The 22,103-nt window shown below is 35.9% G+C and overlaps 2 protein-coding genes across 7 annotated transcripts in view; both read left to right on the plus strand.

Moving 5' to 3' along the window:
* LOC117230502 (tubby-related protein 4) overlaps positions 1-7,066 on the plus strand; it is a 28,895-nt gene extending 21,829 nt beyond the window's left edge. Inside the window, exons 10-16 of one of the 2 annotated variants that reach the window (XM_033488052.1) lie at positions 502-679; positions 762-2,400; positions 2,612-2,725; positions 2,804-3,026; positions 3,211-3,390; positions 3,463-3,592; positions 3,673-7,066. In XM_033488052.1, the coding sequence (XP_033343943.1) occupies positions 502-679; positions 762-2,400; positions 2,612-2,725; positions 2,804-3,026; positions 3,211-3,390; positions 3,463-3,579 (2,451 nt within the window). In that variant the 3' untranslated portion in view covers positions 3,580-3,592; positions 3,673-7,066. Of the gene's footprint in view, positions 1-501; positions 680-761; positions 2,401-2,611; positions 2,726-2,803; positions 3,027-3,210; positions 3,391-3,462; positions 3,593-3,672 lie in introns of those variants that run through there. The other variant, XM_033488053.1, reaches the window with a different exon arrangement.
* A 470-nt stretch (positions 7,067-7,536) lies between these two features.
* Positions 7,537-10,838, plus strand: LOC117230644 (sphingosine-1-phosphate lyase). 5 transcript variants are annotated; one of them, XM_033488271.1, is made up of 9 exons: positions 7,537-7,654; positions 8,318-8,465; positions 8,509-8,748; positions 8,808-9,016; positions 9,084-9,320; positions 9,390-9,599; positions 9,688-9,926; positions 9,993-10,260; positions 10,319-10,838. In XM_033488271.1, exons 2-9 carry the CDS (start codon positions 8,318-8,320, stop codon positions 10,448-10,450), a joined length of 1,683 nt encoding a protein of 560 aa, XP_033344162.1. In that variant the 5' UTR covers positions 7,537-7,654; the 3' UTR covers positions 10,451-10,838. The 5 variants fall into 5 exon arrangements, with proteins under 5 accessions (XP_033344162.1, XP_033344165.1, XP_033344161.1 ...); XM_033488274.1 differs by having other exon boundaries at positions 7,540-7,654; positions 8,533-8,748; XM_033488270.1 differs by lacking the exon at positions 7,537-7,654 and adding an exon at positions 7,685-7,866.
* Positions 10,839-22,103: the final 11,265 nt, after the last annotated feature.

Raw genomic sequence — 22,103 nt, forward strand, 5'->3', positions numbered from 1 at the left:
TATAGTTCCAATATTTCTTGGAATTTCGCGTTTCACGACGACGAATCATGGTCGATGATCTTTGTGAAAATGGAACGATTTAGGAGTGCACAGCACAGTACAGCGCGGCGTGGCATACGAGTCTAAAAGATACGCAAGATATTTGCGAGATAAAACGCAAACGAGTTTTTATACCTTTTTTTTTTTTTTTTTTTTGTTAACACTAGTCCTTGTCAGTTGATGTGTAATACCAGTTATCCATATTGAGGTTAGGATATTGTAATCAACGTAGCTTCACTGTTATTTGTGACACCTCTTAACACGTTTTACTCCTCTGTTGGTGCCCCATACACCGCACACGAGTACTTCTAACTCATTTCAACACTGGTACGGTGCAATGCACTTAAACTCGAGCATTAACGAATTGCGTGATGTAGCAAAGTTTAACGAGCCCTTTGAGCCTCAAGGTGTTGGAAAATCAGTCGTGTGACAATCAGTATTGCAAGACGTATCTGTTTGCAGCACGCGAGGTTGGTCGAAGTAACGTCCAATATTTGGGGCACGAAATTCAAGTTTCACGGTCTGGCGGATTCGGTGCCCGCCAACTTGGGTCAGGTTACTTATCGAACGTCGTTGCTCCATCTACAACCACGACAAATGACTTTGGTGATGACGGAGCTGCGAGATGACGTGCCTGCAGGTACGTCTATACCATTTCCGTGATCACAAACAAAAATAAAGTTCGTTGATGACAAAACTCGATGATCGATTTTCTCGGTTAGGCCCAGATCCAACGTTCAACCCGAATTTGTTCTCCGAAGACGAAGAAGAATCGTTTCAGGAATTTCAAGCTGCCTCGAGAAACACGTCCGAAGCGCAGCCTCCTCCGATCGCACCAATGACTCCCCGAAACACGCGACTTAATTCCAATCGCCCGAAATCACAAATTTCCAATCAATTTATGACCAACGAGTCTTTACCAACCGCTTTGTCCAGGGTTGACAATTTCGAAAACGAGTTACCTTACGTGGACTTACAAGAAATGGGCAATCTGTACGAGAACTTGAGAACTGCGTCCACAAACACTTACCGAACTCCACCCAGGCACAATCCACCGAGATGTTGCGACGTACCGGCTCTTCAATCTCCGAAAAACGCGGTTGCGCCCACGCAGACTATAATCGCAACGTCGAACCCGGGTACCGATTACTCGAATAACATTCAGAGGATGAAAACCGCCCTTGCCGATCAGCCAGGACTCGTCTCGAAGAAGGAGCTCGAGAATAACAAATTTAATCAGATTTCTCAGGACGATAAAACTGTTTTAACGTCTAACTGTCCATCGACTATCATTCCCATGCCAATGCACAATGGACAGGCCTCGAATACAGAAGCATCGAGCAGTCATTCTCAGGGAGGTGTCATCGTAAATGGTCTGAGCACAAACAACAGCTGTCCTCCTCAGTCGCAAACAATATTTCTTAATGGACTGCACAATATCGCATGTTCGAGCAACGTGAACGAAACTCAGGGTAAAAATAACCATAACGTCAGCAGTTCGACAAACATTAGTCAAACACCGTATCAGGCGAACTCGAGCAATCAACACGGAACGAATAATGGTCCTTTGGGCAAGAATGGTATACACTTGTCGAGCAATCATTCGCCGGCCTGTTCTTATCAATTCCCAGAAAACATCGATCAATGTATCGGACAGTCTTGTTCATACTGCATTACGAGATTAAAAGATCCCACAAAGTTTCACTCAGAATCGTGCGGTAAAACAAACGCAAGTCAATCGAATACTTGTAATTCTACGACCGACCGGGTCGATGAAATGCGCTTCATCGACGAAGAGTGTCGCGGCGAAGCAGAAGCGTTCGATCAGTCGCGAGGAGTTCACAGAACTCAGACGGTTGTCAGTATCGGTCCACTCTGCGTCAACGACTCTATAGTCAGAAGTTGCAGTGTCGGTTATTTGGACATGGTGGACGCGCAACTGGTCCCTTGCGATATCGCCTTAAAAATGCTTAGAAAAGAGGCACCCAATAAGAGGTTGGTTTTGGTATCGAGAAAAACCAAGAGGAGGAAAAAGAATAAAACTCAACAAGAGATTGGACAGCAATCTTCAAAATCGCCGAGACTTCGTAACTGTGGCAAATCAAAAAGTTTAGACTCTAGTGACATATTTCCGCCTAACGAACAAATATCATTGCCACCAAAATTGCCTGAACACGCTGAAGAGATTGTAGGCGCTACGAATATCGAGACTGTCGAAGACAAAAGTAACAAACCTTTGGAGAAATTACCAGACGCGACAGAGATGCCTAGGGAGTGTACAGAATACGTTACAGCCGCCAGTATAGTTAATTCTGCTCAAGTTAAATCTACACGGTTGAAGAGTTGTAATTCTCCTGCCAGGTGAGCCGATATTAGGACCACTTACCGAGGCTCGTTATTCTGTGATTGGAGTTAGGCTGGGGTTAGGTTGGGGTTAGGTTCTATTGGTTTTATTCGGCAATTTCGTTCTTTACGGAAAATCTTACCAATATTTGTTTTAATTTAAATTTGTTGAATTTAGAATGCATGCAAACTGAAGTTTTCACATTAATAACGCGTGCTAATATTCCAGAGTATCCAGTCCAAGTGGTTCATTGGCATCATCCTTAGACGGTCTTGCAGCTCGACTTCGAGATTTCGATGAAAGTCATTCTTTGCCACCACCGTCACCTCGTCCATCCACCAGGCAAATTACATTATAAGATTTGTATCATTTATTCGATAAAAAAAACAACCTTCCACCGACAAGTAACATTTTCCTTAGATTACCCAGAAGTTCGCCCAGTAGCCCAGCGCCTTCGAAGAAAGGTAAAAGACCAGCATCTGCTTCGCCAATTAGAAGAAGACTTTTATCGAGTCCTTTGTTAAGTAGAAAAGCACGAAAAAGTCGAGGCGAGAGTTCAGACGAGGAAGGACTTTTACAAGACGATTCGTCAACGAATTACAGAGATCTCGAAACGTTTCAAAAAGCACAGTTACGACAAAAGGTAAACAAAAAGAGGCTAGATATTAATACCTGCACATTACAATTCAACCATAAATTCTATAAAAATATTTCGTCTCGGAGATTCGAAATATATTACACTGTCATTCAATTATGCTGTATTGTTTATTAAATAAACAATCGATCGATTACACAAAGACTAATCTACTTTCAATTACGATATACAGTTAAAGCAGAAAGGAGCAGGGATATCTGGTAACAAATCAGAAGCAGTGCGGCGGGAGCTTGTGATGCACAATAAAGCACCTATGTGGAATGAATCCAGTCAAGTATATCAGCTTGACTTTGGTGGCAGAGTAACTCAGGAAAGCGCTAAAAACTTTCAAATAGAATTCAAAGGGCGACAGGTATAGAAATAGTAAATTTGAATGTTCTGTTTCACGTGATCAAATAACACATTTTCCTCGATATTACACTAGGTCATGCAATTTGGAAGGATAGATGGAAACGCCTATACATTGGATTTTCAATATCCTTTCAGCGCGTTACAAGCATTTGCCGTTGCCTTGGCTAATGTTACACAACGACTCAAGTAATCGTTAGTCACCGGTAATTCATTTGGTAATTCAAGTATGAGAGTCACTTCTTGATTTCTTGCTTCGTAATTGATTAGTAAGATTATTTTTCAGGTTCGCGTGTGACATTGTAAAAGCGAATTCTAAGAATATCGCTTGGAACGTATGCTATAATTGCATAAATTATTCGTCCAAATAAAACCAAAAGAAGAAAGAGAAGAAAAATGGCGCGAGTGTTAGGAAGGCTAAAAAAAAAACTGTAACAATATGCTACACATAGTAAAAAAGAGAATACAAAAGACACTTTTAAATATAGCTTTTGAACACGTTATAGAGCCACATGTCTTTCTATTATTAAGACTACTAGTGACGAACTGGAATAAATCATTAAGTAAACGAACAAGCGTTCAATCGCGATACAGAGATCTTTTTATGGAAATCTCAAAGTTGAGGGAAGCTCATAGCCTTGCAGCGCCTTGTAACGCGACAGAAAAGATATAAAGAGAAACTTGAGAAAAAGGAAAAGGATGAAGGAGAAGGAGAAATAAAGGGGGAAGTAGAAGAAGAAGAAGAAGAAAAAGGGAAAGGAGAAGCAGAAGAAGAAGGAGAAGGAGAGAAAGATAGAAACGTAAAACCTGCCGAAGGCCTTACGCGAAAGTCTCTCGAATCAACACCTTCAAATTAAAATAACACGATACGTCAGTTCGCAGAATCTCTTTTTAGCAAATGTACAATTGAGAGTGATTTGAATTTGAGCGGAACACAAAGATTTTGTGACAAGGAACCGTGGTAAAAAGGATAAGATTTTGTTGAAATGCTTCTTCGTCGTACCGTCCAAAATATTTCGTTTCTCCCAACTTCGAGCGCTGATTTTTGTATAGTTTATGCGACACGTTGGAGTCTAGTGATGCTGTTGAAAGTTCGTCTCGTTCATTTTTGCGGTCCGCCGAGTATATTCGAATTTTATATACATATATATAGACGGGCTCGCATAACCATGCGAGTGTTTCATGTTGTTCGATTAAATGTTTCTTAAGGCGTATTGTAAAATGAAAAAAGAAAAAAAAATAAATAAATAACGCTAAATGATATAACGTCCGACCTGTGCTCGTTCTCGCCGAAGCACGGAAGACGAAAAGGGCAAATTGAAGAAGAAAGAAAAGACCAATTAAAAGAATGTAACTAGACAGTGCAAGAGGGAGAGTATTCCGCCAGTATGCCAGTGTGTATACGCAACAAACTAACTGTCGTCTGTACTTAATCCATTATCGTTGTATTTCATTCGCCTAATTATAAGTAATGTGAACAAGACAGAAGGATGAAATGAAGAAGGAAAGAAAAAGAGAAATATCGATTTCAGGCCTACACGAAAAACGCTTAAGGGATAGTTATTTTTTCGTCGAATCGAAATTTCGAGAGTGGGGCGCCTGAAACGATAGCAAACGAGAATGCGAGCTGTGCAATAACATAATTGTAATTTCTGTTGCCATATTCTTATATGTGATTCATGCGCGCGTCTAAAACGGCGTTTGCTGACGTAAATATACGTAAGACAAATGAAGGTGTAGAACAACTTGGTTTCTTACAAAACGGTGTGTGTTATACTGGTTGTAACCCTATTTTTTGCAGACATGTATGTACATACAAGCAATTTTAATAAGGCAGGTTTTTTTCGACAATGTTTACAATTAATTATAGTCAGGCCGCCCCGTATTGACGAGTTAGCGATAAATATACAAATATTTATGCCACGTATTGACAGTAATCGTCGGTATACATATAGAACCGCTAAATCGTACGGTTGATTTGATTTCTAGACAACGCTGTATGTTGAATTATATTGTCGTCACCAGTAGTAGATAGCACCTTATAAAGTACGTGATGTATCATCAACAACAAGTTGGTTTTTCGTTGATACACTGTTGCATTTGCACCGTGAAATACAAGACGCTAATCCATGGAATAAACAACGGCATGCGTTAGGCTACGTACATACAGAGAGCGGTAAGCGGTAAGTGTCAACATTTGTATCGGCTTTGCCTTTATCGTCACATGTCACTAGTTTTATCGCTGTATCGCCTACCGCTTATTTCTCTCTGTACGTCCACGAGCTTAGCGCGTGTGAAAAAATTTTTTTATTTCGTGTTTATAGAGGAGTAATGAACATCTGAAAACGAGAAAAATGCAGAACACACACGTTCAAAACAATAGTATCGATCGATTGAATTATACAATCGTTTCTTGATGTTCTTTCGAGTGTTTCCTTAAAATTCTTCATGAGTTCGTTTTTGTATGTTTAAAAATATTATTTCGTAGGTATACGGTTACGTACTTATTGGTTAATATGTACTCCCCATATGATAGATTTTACTATAGCTGTCGACCATGCGTCATCGCAACAATTATAAGTCAGTTTGTACTTTTCGGTATGGTCGCACGATGTACGAGTTTTCATCAGTGAAGGGATTAGAAAGAAAACACAAAACCGTACAGAGGAAAGAGAAAAAGAATATTGCGTCACGTTACGGTGAAAGCTTCGCGATAATTAACTTTTCATACCTGCACGAACTTTTGATATCAAGGAAAGAATCGCATTAATGTGACCTATTTACCTTTCACATACGTTACACTTTTATTACACCCGCCGAGCAAGACGGACTTGAGTCACGCTACATACAAACAACATCTATATCAATGACTAGTCATTTCCGCCACGCACTAGTTTCTCCTTGAAGATCTATTAACGTTTAACACCTGCGTCATCATTGACGAGACAATATTCACGCATAAATGAAAATCCATGCGTTCAACAAAAAAGAATAACAAATTGTCATATAATATTTTTTGGATTATCACTGAATCTTCATCGACATACCTTTCTGACGATGAATAGTGCCTACGTATACATTAATCAAACGGAACGACCTACGAAATACGAAAGTTGAGTACCGAACTAAAACAGAAACATCACACAGCGGATCGTTCTTGATATTCTATCGTTGTACAGCAATTGTGTATTTTAACGTACTATAGATTCACATAATCTGTCTAAGGCGTTTGTATCTATAGGTAATATATGTAGTTACACGCGCCACAATCGTGACTGAGTTCGAAAATGTTCGGCCTAGCTCAACAAATCATATTTGCTATATGTTACATGTTCGTTAACTGATGGTGATATCTCCTCTGTCTTTTGTTGATATATTCCGGTTTCTCTATGAGCATAACGTTGAGATTATGCCTGAAATTATGCACATACAAATAGAGATAAAAATGCTGTGCTACGTGTAAAACTTTGCAATTGAATAATTATTATATTGCACTGATTAACAACACGTCATAGTGAAAATCGTATCAATATTAGTTCTTTTGTCCCTTCTATAATAATATTGTTAATTTGTGCTCTTATTGTTAGCGCTAAACGATCATTTTGCATCTGTGCAATGCAATTTTGTTACCGAATTCATTGATTATCAAATATTTGTAAATAAAGAATGAAATTCTACACAAGATTGTTATTCTTTATTTTTATATAAATTTCGACTGAACTATGCTTTTGTTTAAATAAATGTAGCACACTCAAACCATGGTCGACATACAGGCACCGACGAAAAGTTAATGATAACAGGATTAGTTGATGATAAACCGTGTATAGAATAAACGGTATTAGGAAATATGAGACACGGTACATCATATAAGGCTTTGATCGTGCCGAGAACGGCGTGCGGCAAGAGCGATCACACAAGTGAATGACAACGCAGCAGAAAATAAATCAATCACTCGTAGAACCTCAAATAACGCGTCAACTCTCAGTTACTTTGTGGCTTATTTTATATAAATCTATAAGTTTAATATATTTTCTGCTGCTTTGTCGTCACTTGTTTGGTCGTTCTTAGCGCGCGCCACTCTTCTATATGAGCAAAGTCTAAAATGCCAGATCCATTTCTATCGCTTTCGACAACTGACTTTAATATTACATATGTAATTCTCATATCTGCCGTAGCAAATCGCAGAGGGCGTAAGGAACAATAATCTTTTTCGATGTCGGTATTTCAGAATGTGAAACACGAAAGTCTCATATTTATCATAGTGTCAGGTAAGTCTATCCTGTATTTAGTCAATGGTAGCACAGACCACCGTCTCGTCTGTAATCTGTAACAGAAGCAAGGGTGGGGGCTACTATCTATTAATGTTCTGATACACTGAATTATCGAAGTATTATAACTTATCTCACAATCCCTCGTAAACTGTTCGGGATGTGCACTTACGTTTCGCTTTAATATATTTATAATATAATCAAAAATTGAGGTATGTATTAAAAATTCCCAGTGTTCTTTTTAAATATGCCGAATTTCACTCATCAATTTTCTGAAACGGGGCGTTGCATGGGAAAAATCGCATAAATAAATGGTTAACGAAAGAAAGGAGAATACATAGTAAGTGATAAAGACAGTAATGTACAGTAATGACAGTAAAAAATTCAGGGAATGAAATGTGTCGAGAAAGAGGAAGAATAAGAGCTAAAGATCAAGTGTATAAATGTGTGTGTATGCCGTATATACATATGTATATACATACATACATATGAAATAAAGAAAGAGTGTTAGCACTTGTTTTGCATTGAAGATTATTTAATTACAATATCTACGTTAACATGTATCGAATCTACTGATCAAATTTTTATGATAATTTGGAAGAAAAACATGTAGAAACGATGAAAGACATCTAATACATATAGATAATATTATCTTTCTTTTAGATGAACGTATATTTTCTTGGTGTTAATAATATGAAACAACTGATTAATAATTATTTTGAAGCCAAAGAACCATGGCAAATAGTGACTATAACCAGTACAACCATCCTTGCCACAGTTTGGTTATGGAATTTTGTCTTTCAAGATGAGAGTATGATTATTTGTAATGTATACTAACATTTAAAAATTTGCAATGAATAGCAAATTTTGTTTTCTAGGTCTGGTAGAAAGAGCAAAGAAGCAACTGTTTAGTTTAAGGAATTTTATACCTGCTATTAGAAATAAAATTGATCAAGAATTAGATAAGATTAATCAAACGTTCGAACAAGAAACGTTACAGAGAATAAAAGATATTCCTTTCATTGTGAAACTTCCAGAGAAAAGTTTAGAACCGAAAGAAATATTAGAAAAAATAAAAAAATGTGTTCAGTTAGGTAACAAGCAATTGAAAAAAACTTATTATAGTATACCAATATATATAATTGTTATTTAGGTGATTATGATTGGAGAAATGGTAAAGTGTCTGGAGCTATATATAGAGTTGATATTAATCTTTTACAATTAATGGGAGATATTTATAGCATTGCATCATATACAAATCCATTACATCCTGATATTTTTCCTGGTATATGTAAGATGGAAGCAGAAGTGGTGAGAATAGTTTGTAATTTGTTCCATGGAGATGAAGATTCTTGTGGCACTGTAAGTTGTTTTCATTTTAAAATGCTGACCGATCGAACTAACTTAAGATGTAATAAAATGTTTTCAGATGACCAGCGGTGGTACAGAATCAATCTTATTGGCATGTAAAACATATAGGGATTATGCAAGGAATGTAAAAGGTATAAAAAATCCAGAAATAGTAATGCCTATAACAGCACATTCCGCTTTTGATAAAGCTGCTCAGTACTTAAAACTTAAAGTACGTTCTGTCCCTGTCAACCAACATAGCTATACTGCTTGTATTAAATCTATGGAAAAAGCTATTACAAGGAATACAATAATGGTATATAGGAAATAACTTTCAAATTAGATTCAAATTGATGCATTAGAATTAATGTAATATTTATAATAGTTAATAGGGTCAGCACCAAACTTTCCGTATGGAACAATGGATAACATTAAAGCAATTTCTGATCTAGGAATAAAATACAATATTCCGGTTCATGTTGATGCTTGTCTCGGTGGATTTTTAATTTGTTTCATGCCAAATGCAGGTTTTAATGTACCACCTTGTGACTTCAGACTTTCTGGAGTTACAAGTATATCGGTTGATACGCATAAAGTACATAAATAATATTACAATTATACATACAATGTTGATTAATTTTATTTAATAATACAGGTGTTTTATGTTATTTTGTTTCTTTCAGTACGCATATGCTCCGAAAGGTTCTTCGCTTATTCTTTATAGAAATAAAAAGTTAAGACATTATCAATATACTATAACAACCGATTGGCCTGGTGGTATATATGGTTCACCAACTGTAAGTGGTTCAAGAGCTGGTGGAATTATAGCAACATGTTGGGCTACATTATTGTATTTTGGTTATAATGAATATTTAGAATCGACAAGGAAAATTATAGAAACTACTAAATATATTGAACAACGGTACGTATTTGAATTTCTTGCCAAATCTGTTAAACTGTATAATCCAATGTTTGGAATTGATCGCAGATTGAGAAAGTTGGATGGAATATTTATTTTTGGTACCCCGGCTACCTCGGTTATAGCATTAGGGTCAAATGATTTTCACATTTATAAACTTTCGGAAGCTCTAAATGTAAGAGGATGGAACTTGAATACACTTCAGTTCCCATGTGGCATACATCTTTGTGTTACATATGTCCATACACAATTAGGTGTAGCAGATCAATTTTTAAATGATGTTGAAACTGAATTAAGTATAATCTTAAAAAATCCAGAAGCTCCTGTCGATGGGAAGGTAAATATAACTATTAAGTAATTTTTATATAAATACCATATACAATATACTTTTTCAGTTTGCAATTTATGGAATGAGTCAGAGCATACCAGACAGAAGTATTGTTGGCGATTTCGCAAAATGTTTCTTAGATTCCATATACTTTACGCCAGGAAATAAAACAATGGTTAATAATGGATCAAGTATCTAAATTGATTGCACTATTAGCTTACTTTTTATAAACTCAAATGTAAGAGTAAAGAAGAAATGAAAAAAGAAAAAAAAATTACATTAATTTTCTGAAATCTCTTATATAATTTTAATTAAAAAATCTAATCGACCCATATATATTTTTTAAAAGATTGAATTTAAAAAACAAAATAGAATTCAAGACCATATAGAGTTATGAACATATATTGGAGAGATTTAATACGTATAAATGGAATATTTTGTACAATGCAATGGCATTTTGAATTATTTAAACATATACTTTTAAAGTACAAAACTTTATTCTAATCAATTTTTTTTAAATGGACGATATCTTATTTAACAGCAGTATTTTTACGCATTTCATGAAATATACAATACATGTACACATATTCCGTTATAGACTTTTAATACATCCATGTGTACAATTCTTTTGGTACTTTTTATAGAATATTATGTAAAGATATCTATCTATATATTTTATACATTTTTATTATGTTCATTCTAATATTACATAACTACATCAAATTTAGATAACAAAAACGTATTGAATGTTAATTCTATTACTAGTAGTAATAACGTATAATTTGGTGCCATATATTTTTATATGCTTGGCAGTGGAATTATTGAGAATAAAGAATTGAAATAATATACTAATCTCATCACCCTTCCATAAAACAGTAATTTCCTTAATTACAGTAGACTCCCGTATAACGTAAGTTTTTACAACGCGAATTCCTATAACGTGCCAGTAACTAACGTGTCCACTAACGTATCAGTGTCATGTATTCATGATTCGAGATAGCTTACACTTAAAATACGTATGTATACATAATACAGAAGTATTTTGTAAATTACGTTTATAAAGGAAGTTAATTTAAGGACATGATGGATGAAATTAAAAAAGAAAAAAATGTTAAAACAGAAATGCATTTCTATTAAAGAAAAAGTTGCAATGTTAGATCAGCTGAATTGTGGAGAAAAAGTAAAAGTAAAAGATACGATTTTTACGTACATTAATAGTATATTATTTTTAATCAACTTCGTATATGTGCCATTTATTTTTAAAATACTATCCTATTTGATGAAACACAGAAAACAGAAGTTGGCATAGCAATAATCAGTTCAAACGTATTACTTTAGATTATGCGCGTTATACGAGAAAAATTCACGTACAACGCGAATTCATGCATTAACCGCGTTGTACGACAGTCCACTGTACAGTGGCTGACGAAAGTATTCGAACGCTTAGATATGTAAACTTGAATGGCCGAAATAATGTACATTAACGTAATTATGCACGAACATAATAATAGAAATATAACGAAATGGTTCATATCTAATTCAATAAAATAATATAAAACAGAAATTGTTGTTCGTCTATTATCACCTTATGAAACGAAAGAAACTTTTCGGACAACCTAATGATATCGAGATAAACGGGCAATTAGCACCTCGATTATTAGCTCTAATAATAATAAACAGTATAATTGATACGAAAATTTTCAGCCTGAATGTTGTTATTGTTTGTGAATTGCAAAAGAAAGTATATATATGTCGATGTAGTATGTAGTGTATGGAGTAAGTATAAGTATGTACCTGTAAGAGTTATTTCCATACAAAATCCCATAAGATTTAAAAGTGATTAATTTCTGAATATTCAAGTACATTGTTCTTTATTTTGAAATGAATCACGAAACAAGTCTTTGGTGAACTATGTTTAAATCGATTGCCGTAATAATACTAAAATGCAGAAATTAAGTAAGTTAACTTTAAAAGAATGTGTAATCTCTAAAGCAGCAGTATTGATAGCTTTACTTGCTCAGCTCTTTCTATGCTAAGATTACTAAGAGATGCTAAGAGATTTGTTTATAAGATGTAAATGTATTGTTAAAGAGATGTACTTATATATTTTCTTTTTTGTTACGTTTCGATTCGTATTGTATTTAAATGATTAAAATAAAACATGCCCGCTGATAGATATGTTTGAAGGTTCCTTGAGTTAGGGAGTAAAACTCGGTTAAAATAGTTGATTTTTCTCCCCGCAATATAACATAATATATAATATAATATAATATAATTTTAATAACTATATAATAAGTACAATACTGTAGCTTAAATTACAAGTACTCATCAAGAACAAAATGAAAATTTGAAGTGTGGCTAACGTAGCGTATGCACAAGTAATTGAAAATTACATACATATTGCCATGCGACCGATATCGGTCGATCAAAAGCTCGATAATTCCTGATTGGAACTTCCTCGCTGCCAATTCGGTTATGGTTATAATCGAGCTATCCGGCTCGAAGACGTCAGATTCGTATGTTGATTCAACATTACCACCCAACCAGCTCTCTTGTCACGTACGACCTTTCGATTAAGTTAATTATTTTGAAACAGGAGGTCACTGCTATGAACGTGTATTATCAATGATATAGCTCGCATGAATAATAAATAGGAATGTAACATGCCTAGCAGTAAGTAGTAAACGAAAAAAATGTAGTTAAAGCAAAAAAATTTGATACTATTAGCAATTAAAGTAGTTGGGATAATTAAAAGGATTAGAATCTAGGGGTATACGTATATATAGCTATATATGTTAAATCTCGGACATAGAATGAGAGATACATGCGGCTGTTATAATTTCTACCAGATAATAGATCGATAAATACTGTATATACGTTTTACTATATAATGCAGTCATCAGAAAACCTTTTTATACTCGAGATCGTTCGAGAGATCCATTATCTTTACGCGTCTACTATTTTATCTGTTATCTCTCTGCGTTCTTAAAACCTAGACACGTTTATAACCATTTCGCATGTTCTGTTTGCGTTAGTACGTAATTATATAATTACGCGTAAATTTATTTCGTAACATCATTTTGAAAATTGAAGCAAATTTTAGATTTTTGATATTTTCTTTCAATTCATACAACTATTTGAAATGACAACCGATTGAAATGTTTGTCCGGCTTTCGAGAAAGCGAAGAATATCGCGAATAGCGAATGAAACGAAATTTTGAGAAATTATTTAGTATTACAGGAAAGGGGCCATAAAGGAAAAAGACATTTTCATTTTGAAGGAATGGCGATGCGCGTGATTTTTAGCTGAAAGTTGCAAGAAGCATGACAGCAAGAGAGAAAACTTTGCTTCTGTTGGCGATTGTTACTCGATCCGTGCGAATGGAAATAACGTGAGCAATCAAACAGCCACGGTGAAACGAATGCCGTGGTCGAATTGTTTCATAGAAAAATTATTTTTCACGTTCGTGAAACCAGAAAACCGTTATTGAAATGGCATTGCGTCGTTTTGTCTTTTGGTGCGTTCTCCTTTGTTTTTGCTTTGATAAAAATCCCTTGAAGCTTTTACGTGCGATTATTGAAGGAAATATCATTAATTTTGGTCGTGTGACGAAAAGATGGGAAAGATTTTCAAGTATGGTATAGATCCAGGTCGCAAAGGTTTCTAATTAATTTATAAATCCTCTTGGAATGAAATCACTTAATAACCAGCATAACCGTTTAGGTCGACATTTCGTTGGTTTAAAGGCTTTGCAAATATCAAAATACAATTAGAAGTTTCGATTTATTGTATCGTGCTTGTCTCCGTAAACACATGTTCGACAACAAAACGATGATTGTGTACGTGTAACCGGTATATAATACCGTAGAGACGTTTAATTTTAAAACACTAGTGACTGGTTTTATTAATCGAGGAGTCAGATTAAAGGAGATTCACTTTTCTCTTTTTAATTGCGTATCTCATTGATTTATTCTAAATGTCGAACAGACAAAGGAAACTATGATCGATATATCATTTTGAAAGAGAACAATTATCTAGGAACAATCTCGAGACACATGTAGGTCTCTTATCTTTCGATAAGTGGGTCTCGCAGAAAAACGAAGATACAAGTATAGTAACAAAGATGAAGAGAAGAATGGTATAAAGTATAAAAGGAGGAAAAGTCGATGTTCGAAGTAGAGAGAAGTTGGCAATAGAGCTCCAGTGGCTGGTCACGGATAGGCTAGAGGAGGTTAGCGTTTCGAGTACGCGCTCTGCGTCCAAGCGTCGCGTCGCGTCGCGTCACGACGCGCGAGTATTGCGAGACGTCGTCGATCAGTATCGTGGAAGCGCGCGTCCCGTACCGCTCGGGCAACCCTTAAATCGCGTGCAACATTTCACGAAGAACGACGTTTCGTCATTGACGTGTGAAATTATTCGCGAACGAATCGAGTTTACGCCGAGATCTTGACACACCGGTGAGTCTTTTGTCGCAAAATTTTTCTTCCCACTGATAAAAACACAAGAAAAAAAGAATAAAGAGGAAAGAGCGTAGGAAACGAACGAATAATGTTTAAGAAAAAGTGCTTAAGAAAAATGGAAGGGTAGTATAGGATAAGTAGGTAGTAAGTGTTATGAAAATGTAGACCGTGAGAAACAGCTTCGGCTTTAGCACGTCCATTAACAGTGACATCGAGCAGACTTACAATTGGTTTTCCAAGTTACAATATGCTAGGTTATAGGGAGTATCGGACTGGTCTTGCTTCGCGAAACCAATATCGCTGATAAACATATCGCGTCGAATCTATAACAACGTATATTCTTTACTTTTTCGCGAGCAATTGAAACTTGTTACCTGCTATCTATGTGTACAGGTGAAATTTTTATTGTAAAATACGTGACAAGTTAATCATTTCGAAGAAGTAACACTGTTCTCGTTATTTCTCTTTCTATCGTATCGTATACGATAAAATGATAAATTGTCGACGCATTAACGGATACCGTGAAACGAGATCTGAGATTTACCATTGTAAAAATAAACGAATACAACTTGAAATAGATGAAACGGATGAATTGCTGCCGGAGCAAAGCGCTTGTGAAATTGAAACGCGACGTTGCGTCGCCTCGCGACTACAAACTGTCCAACTATTCTTCGAGTCATGGAATCGGCGAAATGCGTGCGTGTATGCGTGCACACTATACGTACGTACGTAAAAATATAAAACTCAATTGTTCAAAGAAATTGAGAGAAAGTTGTCGCGAGTTGTAAAATGAAGAACTTGGACGTGTTCCGTTCTTTAATATACCTTGGTCCAAGTTCTTGGAAGACTTGTTAACTCGTTGTTACACAGGTATCTCTAGCGTTTCTCGTCGTTACGTTATCGAATATCCGTATCGAGATCGAGGAAAGCTTGGAAGCGTCGAAACTTTGATTTAAAGCGTTCGCAAGTAGCGAAAAGAGAGTGCTGCAGTCGAGGAAATTTCAAAGAGTGCAATCTGCGGCGTGGTAAGGGTGAAGTAGTTTGGTGAAACGTAAATGAAGATATTCAGCCATCGCGTCGGCGAATCGACGATCACGAACGATCTATAAACTCATCTGGTACACGGTTCCGCGTAATTGGGTCGAATGAAATTTTCGTCGAACCCCAATGGTTTGCAAATGGTTCGCAAATTAATGGTGTAAAATGCATTTTAAGCGGAGTATACGATCCTACATACTGCATCGTTAATATCTAGCGGATGTTGAAAACTGTGCATCGTCTACCGTGGTAAATATTATGCCTGGCTACATTTCCAATCGTAGAAACGTTGTAGCGAAACTCCAACCAACTAAAATTTACTTCTATGTTCCGATCGTTTGCCTTCTGTCCAGCGAAGAACCAACGGACAACCAGCGACTACTTTATGATCTGAAACACTTTGTTTCGGAGCTTTCTGCCGCACCGCCATTGTTACACCAGATAGGTACATACTTATCTTATCACAAATTATGTGCGCGGCTCGTCCGTTGTTTAATTGTCTTTCCAACGATGTCTGTTCGTAGTATGTGCTCGACGTACATACATATTCCGTAATCTTTTACCGATCCATGAAAATAAACGCGGACGACGCGGCAGGTTTGAAACATTTTGCACGAACGTGCTCGTACGGATTCGTATCTGTGGTGGAAAATCACGCATCGGAGGAAAACCGGGTACGCGTCGATCCTGTAATGAAAACTGACAGTGTGCGACGAGGCGGGAGTTTCGACGGTTCCACCGGCGATTTCATAATTACGACAATTTATGAACAACCACCAGCGGATCGCGATCTGTTCAAACTATATTTAATAACATTCAATGTCACGTGGGTGTAATTAAATTTTCCGAAATACACGACCAGCTGATTCGCGTTCAAATAAAATGTAATGATTTTGAAAACTTGAAATTTTTACGATGTTTGTGTTGCCCTAGTAGCCAATCTGAAAGATTTGTTGCACACTAAACCGAGAAACTCGTAGGAAAAGTGATACAAGTGATACTAAACGATATTTAATTCGAGGAAACCGTAACTTAAAATAGTTTGATCTTAAAATCGTTTAATAGAGAAATTTGCATGTTTCTAAACGTTAAAACACATAGACATTTGTACTCGTAAAAGTGAGAAAATATACGATAAGGTCGTATTTAGATTTAGATACGTATGTCACATATATACACATGTTTCGTATGTGTCTCGTTTTTGGGGAAAATGCTCTTGTATGGTTTTTTCACTGATGTAAGGCTTAATTGAAGAAATAGAAAGAAATCAAAGTTGATATTTAGTGTATCGTAGAAAAAAGCCAGCGTGCTTCTATATTCGTGGCCCAATGAAAACCCCTTTTCGTGTGAAATGGAGCTAAACAGAGGAAGGAAAGTTGATACGCATCGCTGTAATATGTATGTGTATTCCGAATTCGACGGGGTTATCGGTTAAGTTAAGCGCGACGCGACGATTCAAGGGGAAATGATCGTTGGCCAACAAATGTAATTGTTGTTGACGAGCTTGTAAATACGTCTAATTAATGTTACCGAGGGTCGTCGAGGCTCGATCTTGATGCGTCCGCGAGCGCAAAGGAACGCGATAACATTGCTTATTAAAAAGAAATCATGGCTACGATTAGCCAGTAATTTTATTATGCAAAAGAGGGACCGTGTGCCGATCATCGTATCAAATATCGATCGTCGATCGATTGTCACGATACTCGCGTTCTGTACTTGGCGTCAATCGAGCCTAATAACGTACTCGCTACTGCTCGAAAGTTATTTTATCGAATAACACCTATGGCAACGATGTCCTTTCCTGAAATAACGAATGCAATGGGAAAGAGATAAACGAGTGGTGATAAAACGCAAACAATAACGGTAGCTTTGTTTGCGTAAGAAAGCAAGAATCTATCAACTGTGGTAGAAGACAAAAATCAGGCTAGATTTGTTCGGAAAAGACGGTGTCTCTTTCTTTTTGACGAATAAGATTCTTACAACGATGTGGCATTGAATAAATTACACGTGGACGATGCTCGATTGAAATTTTCTATCGTTCCTCGACAAGCATTTTACTTAGATACTTTACGTTAATATATTTTTCGACGTCGATTTATATCATTCTAAAGTTAATGGGTTAAGACCTGAAGATTGTACGAAACACAATAATATTTCGCTCTACTTTCTCGATCGTCTAAGGTTCGTTGTCAGCTTGTAATATCCTTTTGTATGACAGTTAATCGTTTCTAAATGACAACAGAATTTACTTTATAGATACCGATTAATAACCACGCTAACTCTATGAATACAGCTGCGATATGCTGTGATGTGAATAGTTACTAGCTAATTCTAATTCTGTACAGGACATCCTCAGCTTTTTACGGTTATTTTATGCATTTCGATGCAAATTCGTTCACCGATATGCTATTCGTCGACGTGGGTCGTCTTTTTCATAAAAAATCATATTACTAAACTTGCTACATCAATGTAAAATAAATATAAAGATATAAATTTACGTTGCATTCAAACATAAGGCGAGCTATTAGATTTAATTCTTCGCCTTTTTTCTAACTGTTCGAATGCTAAGCTTATTACATACTAGTTTCGATTCGAATTTCGTTGCAATTCGGTCAACTGTTTTATATAGATCACAGTTTTAATTATAACACATATTAATTTTAAATATGGATGAACTTTGGAAATGTAATAAAGAATTCCATGTGGGAGAATCGTTGTTTCACGAGATCTCTTCTCGTTTCCCGCATCGTCGACGATTGTGCAAATATTTGCTGTAAATTATAATCTGTATACATATTACTTTGGCAGTATTACAATCGCATGATGTTTAACACGCGGTATCTACTTATGAGTTTAATATACATATGTGTGTGTGATAAATACATCTTACGAAACATTAATCATATTCACATCCTACTACATTAATATTATAAAACAGCGCCAGTAACCAACTGCTGCTGTGCTGGAATATACATATGCAAAATGCATTCTCATTTGAGATATTATCAAGCTCAGAATTCTAACTACGGTAATGTAATGTATACAATCATTTATACAATCTGTTATCGGAAATTCACGCTATGATTTTATCGAATTCTGTTCTTGTTACGATTTGCTACGATATTTTGAAATTCTTTCGATAATTTACATACTTCATTTTTACACATTTTTCTTACATATTACTTATTTCGTATAGAACGTAACTGTAATTTTTAATAACATTTCAGCAGTTGGACATTCTAGCGCTATATCGCTGTCATTTGGAACCGTAGAAAAGTTTTCTATTCATTTTTAATCGGTTAATTCGTTGGTTCTTCGTTGAATCGCCATCACCATCGCCGATGGTTGATAGTGTTAGTTTGAGATGGTGTTATGCCGTAAAAGGAACAACAAGAATGAAAGGTATCTCTCCGATAGAAACCAGTAACCAGCCAAGAGGAAAGTAAAGAATAAACGAATAAACAATTTAACCGCTACGTTTTCTGTTACTGCTTAACAAAACACGGCAACGAAAGAAGAAGAAAAACGAGAGATTATAGTTTGAAATTCTATTCATTTTTTATCGCATTTTTATTACTATGAAACTCATAAACACATATAAACGTTTATAAACGTAGACTATGTCTATTGCGTAAGAAAGATCATGCAATCTATGAACCTACTGAAATTTTATGATATATCTACAGGTATACATATATATTTGATAATTGCCATTGTCATATATATATATATACACGTGTCACTAAGTTGTGACTTTACAGCGATGACACTGAATGTTACAACAGTGTATTCAATTGCAGCCCTTCTCCTTCATAAAGAGAAAAATCATGACTTTCTGCCACGTGGAAACGTACCGTAACAGTAAGTAGCAAGTAGTAAGTAGTAAGTAGTGAGTAAGCAAAACATTTAAATATTGACAAATAAATTAGAATTGACAAATAAATTAAATTGACTAAATTCTAACGAAGATTCATATTGATCGTCGTAATATGTTACATGTACATTGGTGATAGCGCCGAGACAGATATTCTTGTCAAGAAGTCGATGAAATCATATGCTTTGACAGTTTCGGAATCCTGTTGAGAGCGTCGATCACTGCCATTGCAAAGGACAATGCGATCGAGAATCACGAGTCTAGGGACATTTCTGATCAAATCCAGTTCAAATCTACTGTAGTTCACTGATTATTGTTCACGAGTTTCAATCGAGGAACGCTGATAAACCGAGCATTCTGTCAAGTGCACTATCCACTGTACGTGATATCGGAAAGAGACCACTGCCTGCTGTCTCGTCAGCGGAAAAGATGAGAGGACAAAAAGAGTCGACAGATTAAATAACAGATACATTTCTTCATTTTGAAGAAATTATTGTCGTTTCGTTCCTATATCGCTTCTAATCGACCGCCCAAACAGAGTTTATTGTTATTGTTAGAATAGGCACGTGAAATGTGGCCGACTTGGAAAGATGAGAAATAGTACCAGATTTATGGACGGAGTATAAGTGTAATGCATTCGAGATACGCCTGAAATGAAAAGATACTTTGATCGAAATCTATCTATCAGAGAGATAAAAAGTGTAGTGCAATGAGGAGATTCTGGTATGTGAAAGAGTATTTATCCAGGAAAAAGTATTGTGCCGTTTGTCGTTCGACGTTGGTGAAATTCTTGCAATACTGAGATTAGTACGTTATTATGGTTATTATTGTAAACGGCTGATCTTTTAGAATTATACTTTGGATCTCTATACCTTGGGGTACTATGCATTACCTACAACAAAAGAATTTAATACTCTAAAAATAGTCCTTAACGTTTTTTTATGCGTGATATAATATTGTTTGCATAGATGTACATTTTGACACGTCTTGTCCCCATTTCTTATTAAATTATCGTCCTGTTCAATTATTATATCGATTTATGTGTTAATTAAAACGTTTAATTGACCGCCACTGATCAGGACAATGGGGCAAACAGCGTGTTACAATTATCAATTTCCTACATAATTATTGTGGTTTACCAGAATCATCGATTAAGTTTGCATCCTGTGTCGTAAGTGAATGTGTATCGTTTTTAAATATTCACTAGGATCTAATATCTAAGATTTCATAAGTTGTACAAAAATCAGGGTATTTTAACGGGTGAAGAACACAGATCATGCTTAAATATAATTGCGCGACTACAGTTTTATTTGTAATTGTAATTTGTTTTGTCACGTCTTACATTTTCTATACTCGTAGTCGATAATCGCTTTCTTTACCACTCGTCTCTTTTAACCCTCTTGCCGTTAATACCTAACCCAGAGCCGCTATTGTACATCAGTGACTCTGTGGTTCTCCCGAAAAATACCTTTGTCTGATATTTTTTCATTTCTAATAAGATTTTAACAAATTAAACGACACTTTATTTCTATAAAATAAGTTTTTCTTTTGGACTAACTAACAGCGATATGTTTCACTTTAGTAATGAAATTTTCATTATTTTTAAGAAAAATATGTTAGTTGATAGATAAGTGACTTGAAAAATGCACATTTCCCAAAATATTTTTGGTCAGTGCATAGAAAATTTGGAAGGAGCTAAGAGGTTGAACGATCGAGACGTTCAACTTTCAAGATGTTCTTCAGATTTTAGGGATGGAAGGCTAGAAAATTCAATCTCGTAGCATGTTACTTAAAAAGCGACGCGTAATCGCTACGCGGTTAAACATGTAAATGTGATTGAAATATTTGAAGGAAAATAATACGAATGTTAATCTGGCGACTGGTTTGGTCACGAGTGACCACGATAGATATAGTGGACTAGATACGTTAGATACGTAGTGAAAGATCACTGATAGCTTTTAGCACGTGAAATAGGTACATATAACTAAGAAACATTTAATTCTACTGGTTAATAATACTATTTAACAGCGGTTTCTATTTGGCGCAACAGCTATCGAGAATCGCGATATGTGAAATTTATAGCCAAGATCGGATTCGTAAACCGTGACGGGGAAGTTGTTACTTAAAGTATACGCGTATCGTTTCTTGCGGTCGTGGATTGAATCGGCGAATTAATTGAAGTGAATTGCCGAAAGGCTATAGGATGTATAAGTATTCTAGCCGGAGGCCCGTCAGGATGCCTGGAAGCACGGAAGTTTGACGAAGGTTGGTCGTCGGATGGTAACAAATCTTATTATCTTAGTGAATCCGGGCTAATACATCGGGTACTTTGTGTCGCGAATTCAGCTCGAGAAGCCCGGAATATTTCTCTACGAGGGAGAAAGGAACACGATTATTTATGAGCGTTTTAACTGCCCTGCAAATCTCAATTCGCACTTAGTATGATGAACAATCAGTTGATATTTGTTTATTCGTTAAA

The sequence above is a fragment of the Bombus vosnesenskii genome, unplaced genomic scaffold (genome assembly GCF_011952255.1).
Source record: "Bombus vosnesenskii isolate JDL3184/JDL3185 unplaced genomic scaffold, Bvos_JDL3184-5_v1.1 scf7180000013267, whole genome shotgun sequence".
Taxonomy (NCBI): domain Eukaryota; kingdom Metazoa; phylum Arthropoda; class Insecta; order Hymenoptera; family Apidae; genus Bombus; species Bombus vosnesenskii.